General features: G+C 40.1%; 1 protein-coding gene across 1 annotated transcript in view; it reads right to left on the bottom strand.

Moving 5' to 3' along the window:
* Window positions 1–12,262, bottom strand: part of UST (uronyl 2-sulfotransferase) — a 153,452-nt gene that overhangs the window by 86,633 nt on the left and 54,557 nt on the right. Inside the window, exon 2 of the mRNA XM_041423521.1 lies at window positions 10,952–10,995. Coding sequence (XP_041279455.1) covers window positions 10,952–10,995 — 44 coding nt within the window. The remainder of the gene's footprint in view (window positions 1–10,951; window positions 10,996–12,262) is intronic.

Here is a 12,262-nt window from a genome sequence, read left to right as displayed (position 1 = left end):
CAGATATAGTGCTGTATCTTGTCTCCCTGGTGCCAAGGAGAGTAATTGCTCATGTCTTGGAGACATCTTTTTTTAATACATCTCAGGACAGACTTTAGAAGAATCAAAGAATATGGTATTGTCACTACTATAGATGCAGAGGGATGCAGAACAAACCTATTGCTCTTTTTCTTCTTTACCCTACATAAGTGAATGCAGATTACAACAGAAAAAGATCTGGAAGACCCTCATTAGCTTTCTTATGAAAAGCAGTATATTTATCTCTTTTTAAGCAGTATATTTATCTCTTTTTAAATTACTCACATTGTGGAAGTTACCCTTCTGGTAGGCACCTACCTCATAAGAAGATAAAGGAGATAAATTATCTAAGAACATACTGGTATTTGTTGAGAGAACTAGCATGAGTTCAGGTAGGTTAAGCATTTTAGTGTCACTTTAATTAACCCATTTTCCACTGGAAGGTTTAACATGTAATAGCAAAAACCCCTTAAGCTGCAGAATTTGTGCAAGACTGATTTTAACTCCAGAGCAGCATCATGTTATATGTATCTTGGAACTGTAAAGTTTAAAACTGCTGTTTTTCCTTTGGAGCCCAGGGTTTTGTACATTCTGTGATGTGCTCAGAACACACTGGCACAGTTATTCTCTGTTTAAGTGGTAAATCCTATCACATCCAACCCACATGTTTATATTGGATACTTGCAAAATGAGAGATATTAAGTAACTAAGCCTGGTTTTAAAACTTTTTATAATACTTCACAGCACTGGCATTCTCTTAAGTAACCTCACTACCTTAAGGTTGTTTCTATCCTTCCAATGCAATATTCACAAATTCACCCTGGGAGCCAATAATATTGGATTTGAATGTGGTGAGTGGTAGACTGAATAATTTATTCCTCTGGATGCACTTGTCTTTCTTCACATTCAGGTTTAACTCTTTGGTAGCTATTGTGGTTGACTATTGATGGGGCTGCAGCTAGTGCAGCAATTTGGTTTCACGATTGCCAAGGACCTTTCATGCTTCTTTTCAGTTTGCCCTTTACTTTAGGCTCCCTTTCAATAACTCCACACTCCATTTTATAATCTCTAGCGTGCTTGTCTTTTCCACTGTACTTTCCACAGACACTTCATAAGCCAATCACAGTATGAAAGAAAGGTTGTTTATAACCATAATTGGATTTTAATTCTGTAAAACAGGCCAGTTCTGCTGGACTGTAACCCACATGCTCATTACCAATGAGCTGTCTCTGAGGTGCTCTTGCTCTGCATGGTTGCAGGAACTCAAAGGGAGCTGCTTCACAGCTCCTGCAGGTAACAGATTCAAATCTAGTTCATAGCACAGTCTCTTGACCTGGAAGTAACAACACCAAGAAGCACCTACAGGAAGCACAACATGTTGCTAGCCAACTCTTCCAGCAGAACCAGAGCTCAGCAGAAATCATTAAAATTACTCAAATGCCCAAAATACTTTCCCTTACAGACCACAAACCGGGACTGAATCACAAATGGATCTTGTGGTGCTGAAGATGGCACAACAGAGTCAGTAACAGAGGAGGCCCAGCATCAAGTGCTCCCATTTCTTCTTCTGTACTTTGAAATTATTATTCTGACTTGATTGGAGGAAAACCAAACCTCATTCCTGCTGACCAGGGCATGACTCCTTTTCATTTTAACAGAGGGAGCTTCTTGCATCTACTGAAAATCCCCAGTAGTGCCAGTCACAAAGGCCTCCACACTCCCCTGGGACATCAGGATGCTGTAGGTGCTGTCCTGAGAACCACCTTGCACAAACTCCTTCACCTTAATCACCGTGATCCTGCCACTCTCACACAGACTTCTTCAGCCCAGTCATGAAGCCCTGTCCTCCTTGCCTGATGTTTAGATTCTGCTTTTGACCACATGTATGCACATTCACAATCTCATATCTGATTAAAGCTTACAGCCCTTACTAGAGTACTTCACTCCCATTTACAGTTTCCTGAACTAAACTTCATCCTTCCTTAAAGCCTGAGTAGAAGACTAGCAGGACCTACCAGTTCATCTTCAAAATCACAAGGCTTTCAAAATTATACCAGAATTCTTATTTGGTGGTTGTTTTTTCAGTTTGGTAAGACTCCCAAGCATCCCAAGTTTCAGACTTTGTTTCCTTCAAACATCAGAGTTAAGAAAATCCCTTCAGTTCAGGATTTAAATGTAAGATGCGTGGTAGAAACCTGAGTGATACCCAATGAAGTCTCAAGGCTCAGCAAGATTAATCAAATTAATTTGTCATTCAAAAGATACTACATTATGTTACCCCTATGCAGAATGGCAGATTTTTGTTTTTCCACTGAAGGTTTAGGTCATCCAGACCCAGCTGCAACTGGACTTCAGTACTATAATCCAGCACTTATTAATAAAAATATAACGAAGGTGGTTATGATTGAGTTGCCATGACCTATAACATATAACATGCTAGTTTATGAATACCTTCCTATCATGGAAAGAAGGAAAAGAGAGGAGTGTACTAGACAGTTGGAAATCTAAAACAGTGATCTCTAAGAAATATTCATGTGCTGTATAATAATCCGCATAGATTATGTGGGAGGCCATGGGTCAGGCATGGAAGTGGGAATGCCCTGGGAGGAAACCCCCTTTAGTTCAGGGTGAGAAACGGAAACGTTTTCCCAGGGTTCTCCATTCCTTTATGTAAATCTAGCCTTGTCACTCAAATAGTACTCCCCACCCTGTTCTAGAAAACTCTGTGCTCCCTGATCATCCCTTGGCTTCTGTTCAGAACCACTCCCCTCTCTGCTCCCCATGGCTGTGGTTGTGTCACCCCATCCCAGCTCCTCCCTTCTCCCCTAACCCTGTTGGTTTATTTGTGTCCCAACCCCTCCCACTCTTCCTTGGTTATATACCTCGTCCAGTCGCCTGCTCCACGCTCTCAGTGCCTTGTGCCTGGGTGCCTTGTGCTTCTGTGAGTGAGATCAGCACCCTCTCTCTGGCTCCTTGATCCCAAGACCCTTCAACTGTGGTTGTGGACCTTCCAGACCATCCTACCCTCCACATCACCTGGACCCTACCTTCCCTGGATCTCCTATTGTTCCTGCAAAAAACCCAGTTGGATTCCTCGAGTCAAGAGCCCTCCTTCATTCTCTGGCCGAGCGCATGTTTATTCCATCCAGGCCGGAGCGTAAGGTGGGCTGGGAGAGCTGGTCATCTGGAGCGGGAGGGGATCGCTCTCGGGAAGGCGGTCACCCCGACAGCCTCCTGCCCGGGGTTCCCACAGATTATTTTCAGGTGAACAAAGATCATCTCAGAATGGATTATGTCCTAAATTTCAGTGAAAGCACAGAGCTTTACTAGCTTCAGAAATGGTGGTTATGTCTTGTGTACTTTTTTAGCTACAGTGTGTGACATAGAACAAAACCTATAGGTTGCAAATTTGGTCATAGTAAAATTTTTTTATTTTGGGTAACATTGGGTAGACTGCTGTGTTAATGCCAGAGATAAGCAAGATTCACCTTTAACCACATACACAGCATGACAATTAAAGTACCAGCCAAAAGGCAAAATATTTTCTAAGCGTCTTTGAAATTAGATAAAAACTACAGACTACTGTAGTAGTCATAAAACCTTGCATACCTGCTGTCTGTCCAAGTCTTTCAAAATTTAAAGGCTGCAAATGTCAGACAGTAAAAATCCAGCTCACTACTGTTTAAATTTTTACAGGACATCAGCATGCACAGTAATCCTCACAGATTTATCTTCTTGTGACAGGCAATCTGGCTTTAATTTCCCAAGCCCCTCTGTACTTCCATTTATGATCAGTCAGCCTCCCCATATCAACAACTTTCTGATATGTTATAAACTGAAGATGTATTAAAAAGTAAGTAATTGTCTCTATTTTGATAAATCACAGAATCAAGTGATTGTTTTATCCTTAAGACTCTTGAGCAATAAATTAAAATGAACAAAACAAACAAATTAGTGCTCCACTATAATTCACATATTTTTATGATCCAATTCACACTTAATAGTAGAGATTCAATTCCAGCTTTGGATATATCTCCATACTATTACAGTGATGTATCATTCACCACCTGCTTCAACAGGACTGCAAAGAATTATGAATAAGAAACAATAGGGAAATCCTCTGTAAAAACCAGATTTTTCTTCCCTTGAGATACTGCCATTCAGAAGGAATGAAAACACAATTTAAAAAGAACATAAACCAATTATTCTACAAATATCTTATACTGTGTGCTAGTTTTAGTTATGGTAGAGTTAATTTTCTTTACAGTGGCTATTATGGGGCTGTTTTGGATTTGTGCTGAATACAGCACAAATATAGAGATATTCTGTTATAATATAGACTTTTTGTTATTGTTGACCAGGCCTTACACAGAGCCAAGGTCTTTTGTGCTTTTCTTTTGGCAAGTAGATTGGGGATGCCTGGGAATTGGAAGGAGATACAACTGGATAGCTGACTCCAACTGGGATAATCAAAGGGATGTTCCAGACCATATGACATCACGTTCAGTATATAAAGTAGGGAGAAGAAGGAGAAGCGGGGATGTTTGGAGTGACAGGGTTTGTCTTCCTAAGTTGCTGTTACAAGTGATAGGGCCCTGTTCTCCTGGAGGTGGCTGAACACCTCCCTGCCCACAGGAAGCAGTGAATTAATCCCTTGCTTTGCTTGTGTGTGTAGTTTTTTATTTCCCTATTAAACTGTCTTTATCTCAGCTCATGGGATTTCTACCTTTTGTCCTTCCCATTTGCTCCCCAGTCCCACTGGTAGGAGAGTGAGTGGCCATGTAGGGCTTGGTTGCTGGCTGGGTTAAACCACAACACACTGGTCCTAGTAAACAGAGGGAAGTGGAGAAATGCTTTATGGGTTTTTTAAACCATAGTATTTCATTGACTCTACTAGGCCTAAAAGCTCAGTTTTACTGTAAAACTGCTTCAAACTATAAAAGGGATCTTATTGGTTAAGGCACTTAGTGAGTTCTCTCTTCGTACTTTATCAGCCAGGTACTGAGTCTGGTAACCATAGGAAATTACTTACACTATTTTAGTGTTGCTAAATTCTGACGATTTTTGCTAGCTGAAAATTTGTACACTGCACAATAATCTCAATTCTTCATTTTATAAGCAGAATAGAATATTTTTTAAATCACTGAAATCTTGCCCAACCTGCCCTGGAAGGATTACTTTAAAGATTATCCACCCATTTTTCAATTCAAGCAAAAAAGAGTTTCAACTCTATCAAAAACAACATACTTCTATTCATGCTCTTAAAATCCCTAGTAAGCATACACCTGAAAGAAAACAAATCTTGCTTGCTTCTAAGTATTGTGGAGTTTGTTGGTTTGTTGTATTTTTTTTTAATTGATTATTTATTTCTTTGGTTGGCTTTAAATCAAGCACTTTATCCCTAACAAATCAATCACTTAAGACTGTAGAGGGCTGAAGGGTTAAAACTATGTTCTCATAAGGGATGGCTAAAACTAAAACACTAGTTCAAATGAAACATGAAGTATCCACTAAAAATAAATAATCAAAACTAAAAAAAAAAAACCAAACAAAAAACCCAAAAAACAACAACAACAAAAAAACAGACAAACAAAAAAAATAAAAAAACCCACAGCTCTTGGCCATTATCTTATTGCTGCTATCAAAATACTAGGAAAAAATAAAGCTGATTAACGTAAAACTCAGTGTAAAGGGGCCAATATTGAAATAATCTTTTAGTAAGACTTAAAGTAAAATAAAAAATAATAAATAATCTAGTTGACAACGGAGAGTGACGAGGACTGGGTATAGTATGACACACCAAAGGCCATGCAAGGATTCTGCTACCTTTTCCCACTGTGGTGAACATGGTGTTGGCTAACGTAAGGATTGGACTCAATGATCTCAGAGGTCTTTTCAAAATGATTCTATTAAGGTATGGTAGTCTTGCTCCATAAGAAAAATAAGAACAATTAGCATGTAATTTCTAGCTAAGAGCTGAAAGAATGGTGAAAAGAGTACTTACCCACTTTCCAGCTTTAAACCAATAAAATCAGATAAAATTTATTTTGTGTATGCCCCTTATTTAGATACATTTTGACCTGGATGCTGACCCCCACCCATTTTTGTATTCACTTAAAGCTTTGAAGCATGGTCACACATGCTAAGCATAGTGTCTTGCTGACACCTAAACAGCTGCCAAAAGATACACTGGGTCCATGACAGGCAGCCCAAGGGAAAACCATCAAGGAAAGGAGAATAGACTACTGCAGTGTAATTTATCTGTAAGCTATATGCACAGCTCCCCCACAACTATATGTGTCATCTCTGCTGAAAGAGAGACATATCTTGATGCTCTTGCCAAGTTCTCAGGGAAAAGCTTTCAATCAAGAACAACTGTGGGTCTGATAAAGTTCGTATCATTTGTCCTCCAGGGCCAGTTTCACCATCTTGGATGGAACAAAAAAAAAATCTTGGGAGAATTTGATAAGGAAATAGCTGGTCTAAATACTGGAACAAATTATACCCACTTTATTTGCAGAAATGCTCAGACATTAAATATATCCAGTGAACACCATCAGCTATTAATGCACATCCATTTCAAAGGTATTTTTGAAAACCAAGCTAGGTTTCACTTAAACACCAATCTAAAGAAAAAGGATAAACAAATGGTCACTTAGCAAATCTTTTAAAGTTTACATTTTTAGATGCTTATCTAAAAAAAACCAAAAAAGCCAAGAGGAAGTGAGATAGAGATTTGAAATAGAAAAGTCAACTTTTGCTGGCAGTGTAGAACCACCCGCAGTGGCTGTTTTGCTCAACTGCATTCCTTTTCTATCTGTCACATACTAACACCAGAAACACCAGAGCTGTGCTAGGGCTTCTGGAGGTTGCATCTACCTGCAGAGAAGCACACACAGATCTGTCTCAGAACTCTTGAAAAGTCTAGGATTAGTCAATCTTCTCAAGTCTTTGGTGCCTAAGGATCAAAGAAGAGTGGCCTATGTTTGTGTATTGGGTATACATGGCGAAGTTCTGCTACTGCTGAGGGGGCTACAGGAGTGGCTTCTGTGACAAGCTGGCAGAAGTTTCCCCCATGTCCAATGAAACCAACACCAGCTGGCTCCTAGACAGTCCCACTGCTGGCCAAGGCCAAGCCAATCAGGAATGGCAGTACTGTCTCTGAGATAACATATTTTTAAGAAGGAAAAAGTGTTATTGCGCAGAAGTAATTTGTGGCCAGAGAAAAGAGGCATGAGAATGTGTGAGAGGAACAGCCCTGCTGTCACCCAAGAGTGTGAAGAAAGAGGGGGAGGAGGTACTTCAGGTGTCCAAGATGAGATTCCCATGGTCAAGACCATAGTGAAGCAGCTGTGCCCCTGGAGGTCCACAGGTCCACCTGTAGCCCATGGAGGTTCCTGAAAGGACATGTTGAAACATGGACAGAAGAGCAGGTTTCTCAGCAGGACTTAGTGACTCCATGTGGGACCCATGCTGGCTGGATCAGTCTGTTCCTGAAGAACTGCACCCTCAAAGGAATCCACGTTCAAGCAGTTCATGAAGAACTGAAGCCTGTGGCAAGGACTCACGCTGCAGAAGTTCGTGGAGAACTATCTCCCATGGGAGGGATTCTGGAGAGGGGGAAGACCTCCTCTCCCTGAGGAGGGAGCAGAGGCAGAAACAACATGTGATGACTAATCCCCACTCCCTGTTTCCCTGTGCTGCTGGTGGGGAGGAGGTAGGGAATTGGGAGTAAAGTTAAGCTTGGGAGGGAGGAGAGGTGGGGGAAAGGTGTTTTAAGATTTGTTTTACTTCTCATTATCCTACTCTGATTTTGATTGGCAGCAAATTCAATTAATTTCTCCAAGGTGAATCTGTTCTGCCTGTGACTATAACTGGTGAGTGATCTCTGCTGTCCTTAGCTCATGAGCCTTCTGCTATATTTTCTCTCTCCTGTCCAGCTGAGAATGGGAGAGATAGAGAGGCTTTGGTGAGTGCCTGGACTCCAGCCAGGATCAAACCACCACACCTAGACACATTACCTTCGTATCACTGGCAAGGATAACCACTGCTAATCTTCAACAGTCAAGTAAACCTTTATGGGGGAAACACCTTAAAAGCTGGCTCATCTGGTCTTCAAGGAAGAATCAGAACCACACCAGCAATGCTGAGGTACAGAAGTGAGCCAGGCTTTCATTCTTTGTTTGCACTGAGAAAATTGCTGCTGCCACCTTTATCTGAAAAAAACAGACCAGTACCCTGTTCTCCTGAAATGTGATGATACTAATTCCTTATTCAGAGAACAAGTGCTATTTTCAGTTCTTCCACTGGGAAAAAAAAACCCCACACGGGTATTTAAAAAAATCCAAAGCTCTGGCACCTAGCCATGACAAAGAGCCAAAACTAACATGATTTCCTACAAACACTGGTATGTACTCTGCAAAACAGCAATGCTCCAGTGCGTATCAACTGCTGGTGGCCTTCCCCTCAGCTAACTACACACAGCCCATATTAGCTACCAGTCAGTTAAACCTCAGGCAATGCATTGTTGTTCATTATCTCCACTTCTAGCTTTTAACCATTTTATAATGAAATACTTTAAATGTTGGAGTCAAGATTGATTTCTTCTGATGCATTTTTGTATGTTGAATTAAAGCATGCTTAGACCTTAGCCATCTGTTAGTTTAAACAAAGGCAGCTATCAAGTCATGTGAATGGAGGCTACTTGAAAGATAATAACAATTACAGTGAATTTCACTCACACCCACAGAGTTCACAGTTCAGATATGAAGCGGTAAGAGGGTAAATAACTGCACTTAGCCAAAAACATGATGAGATTTACAACGCAAGAGCATCTTAGTTCAAAACATGACCCCAAGCAAAAACCAGGAATTATCTGGGGATCTATCAATCCCCACCCATATTTTGATCAGAGGAATAAAAAACAAAACAAAAAAACCCAAGCCACTAAGGAATAAGCAGGTTTGTCCAAGGGATGATCAAAATGATCCATATTTTATCAGTTTTTGAAACAATGGCAAATACTTCAAAAAGCAAAATACTTTAAACTTACACAAGCCCATATAGCCGGTTACTCTGTTGAGCTTTTCATCAAGTTTCCAGAGTGAGGATGATTACAGAGGAAGACCACAAACTTTACTGACTGTAGGTAGCTAAACAAAGAGTATCTACCCAACCAATCAATTGTGTAGATATCTATTCAGCTGGCCTTTCCACAGACAACTGAGCTGCAGCTGGATGAGGCTGTGTGAACATAGCCCAAAATTACATGTTTAGACAGGCAAAAGATATTCTCACAATGTAAACAGAAAAGTGTCTGGGTTGGATACATCTGTCCAATTGCTACTGCCCATTGGAGTATGGATCCCATCCACAGCACCATTAATTGGTAAAGCAGAATTCCTGAAGAAAAAATACCAAAATCAGAATAAAGTTTTCGAGGTTAAAAACTCTTATCTAGATGGACGCCTTTTCCTTACTAGAACAGCTTGTCATTTCTGAATGCTAATGCAAGCATGAGAAATACAGGTTTGGAATAAGCACTGCTTTAGTGTTCGAAGCAGAGTGCTCACTGTGGAGACACAACAAAGATAATTCTTTATTTCAGGCAGCCTGGTGTACTCCTGGACAAGAAAAGCAGCTGGTACTAAATTAAAAAAAGAAAAAATAGAAAAAAAAAAAAAAAAAAAAAAAAAAGTATTTTAAAAGAACCAGAGAGCACTAAACAGATTTTAGTGTGATACATTTGTCTAGCCTTAGAATACCTGTATCCTATCTCAGTTTGCAATGATAAACATAACAGGTTGATTTTGTCACTTCTGTCTGCATCCATTTGCTTTTGTAATTGAGTAATTTTTGTTGACAGGAAGAAAATCAAAAGTACATCATTCCTCCAAGTGAGCTATCTGAACTTTAACAAGTACAAATACTCACATATCAGCGGAAAATTGCAGATTTTGTTGCCCAGAAAAAAGGTGAAGAAACCCAGATTCCTGTCTGTTTTCACTAATAATTAAGCTAAGTGGAATTGCTTTCCACATTATCCTCTTCCTGCTGATCAGAAGCCAACTGTTTCACCACACAGGTGCACACAAGTGGTTGATCACTTGAACTCAAGGCCTGTAGCTCAGGATGTGACTTCATCACCATCCAGAGATGAGGGAGGACTACCACCAGAGGTAGTGGCTGTTCACACCCACCCTCTCTCTAACTACTCACTGTCACCTGCTGCACTAGCATCCATGGTGGGACACATCAGTGAAATAATCTGCCCTTCTAGGAACTCTAACAGGCTGGAAAGAGGCACAATATGGTACCAAATCAGGTTTACAGAACAAACCAACACAGGGTAAAACAAACAAAAACAAATCAGGAGACCCTAAATACCCACTTCCACTTTTTCCCTCTTGAAGAAACTATCACGGTGCCCTTCCTAACCTGAAATGTCATGAGGTGCCATGGTGACATAATGGAAAAGCTTATGCAGCATAGTCCCATATGATAGGAACAGTAAATCTTATTCCTAAACAAGGGCTCATGACTCATATTCATTAAATTTATCCTACTGACCTGCTTCAAGTATTGTTTTTGCAGCAGAACCCATGTTCCAGAAAATGCTGCCAGGCATCTTCACCTCCCAGATTAGTTACAACTGTAGTGTCTTGGTTTTTTGCCTTAAAATGCTGACAGGCAAAACAATTAAATCCCTGCCTCCCTTGACTCAATGAGAAAAATTCCATTAACTTAATGCATTTTAACCCAAGTTACTTACAAACATCTGAAAACACCTGGGGGGTAAAAAGTCAGAAAGGCCACATGCTGTTGATGTAAACTCAGTGGAGTTGCTTGGCACACAAGTAAACACACAATGAGTTAAAAACAAAAGCCAAAAAAGTAAGGATAAAGCAAATACAAAATAACAACAGCAGCTTACCTTTTGAGGTGGTGGTCCGTGGTCGTCCAGATAAGTGGAATTTCCTACAAAAATAAGAAGGATGAAGATAAACAAAAGTCATCCAATGCAACTTCCAAACTTTACAATTCATGGAACCAGTGCATCTCTATCCCACTAGTTTTGTGGTGTCAAATAATTCAAGGAAAATAAATTCCCTCTGCTTTAATTTTTGATTAACTAATAATTTGTCTACATTTGTAATACAACAATCTAATACATTAGATGCCCATTGTCATTTTACCAAAAACTTACATTGCTCAAGGCAGCTTTAATTAATCAGTATTCAATTATTAGTATGACAAAAAATTGCCAGCTGCATCCTTGTACATTTTAAGCAAATGAGCATCGTTAACCACAAAAAGTTTTCTTAAATAATCAAATATCAAAGGCCTTTATCAAATTTTGGTCTGATGGAACTGACAAGCATTCACTTCTATCTCTTCTAACTGTATTTTTCCCAACCTCCAAGCTACTTTTTTGTTCCTAAACAACACTAATTGAATGGGAGTTGTATTCTGATGTAATTGCGTTTTCAAGATGTTCACTAAAATCAGACAAAAAGCTTCAGGAAAAATAAAAAAAAAGCTTCTAAACAAGTCCACCCTTCTTAGCTACAATAAAAAGGCAACAATTTCAGCCTTTTACCTCTTCCTTACAAATACACACTGATACATAAAATACACACTCCCCCACAAACAAAGGCTATCTTCCATAACTGTCTCTCCCAAACCCTTCTCCAAAAGTATTAATCACGTGCTCTCCCAAAACCTTCCAGCAGATGATGAAACCTTGCAGCAAGCCTAAAATTTCCCCTTGGGCCACACATGCCTCTCCACTCAGTCCTTCTTCTACCAAAGACAGAAAAAATACCTCTGTTCTAATCTTACATCAGTATGAGGTATGAGAATTATTTTTACAGGTACCTACTAGACATCCTAAAGGCACGTGGAAGAGGACTTTAAAAAGCTTGTGCTGCTTGTGAGCTCCTGGGGTGTTGAATAGGCAACAGAAACACAGCTAGCAGGATGAAGCATAATTCAGAACCAAAGGGCTTTTCTCTTTACAATCTGGCCAAATCCCTCACTTTCCCACGTGCCAAAATTTGCCTCCCAGAGGCTTCTGGATCAAGGAGGCAGGAAAGAGGTGTTTGTGTCTGAGTGTTACAGTTACAGAACAAGGAGGTGAAGCTTTAGTGTGGAATATTCAGTAGCACCCACACCAGTGCTGGGGGCTGGTTTCAGCAGGAAAAGCAAGGGGATGGAAGTGGAAGGGCCACCATTCCCTTGCTGG

Source organism: Onychostruthus taczanowskii, unplaced genomic scaffold, assembly GCF_017590055.1.
Source record: "Onychostruthus taczanowskii isolate IOZ18803 unplaced genomic scaffold, ASM1759005v1 scaffold78, whole genome shotgun sequence".
Taxonomy (NCBI): domain Eukaryota; kingdom Metazoa; phylum Chordata; class Aves; order Passeriformes; family Passeridae; genus Onychostruthus; species Onychostruthus taczanowskii.
Note: the sequence above shows the minus strand (reverse complement) of the source record. Positions and strands in the feature narration are given on the sequence as shown.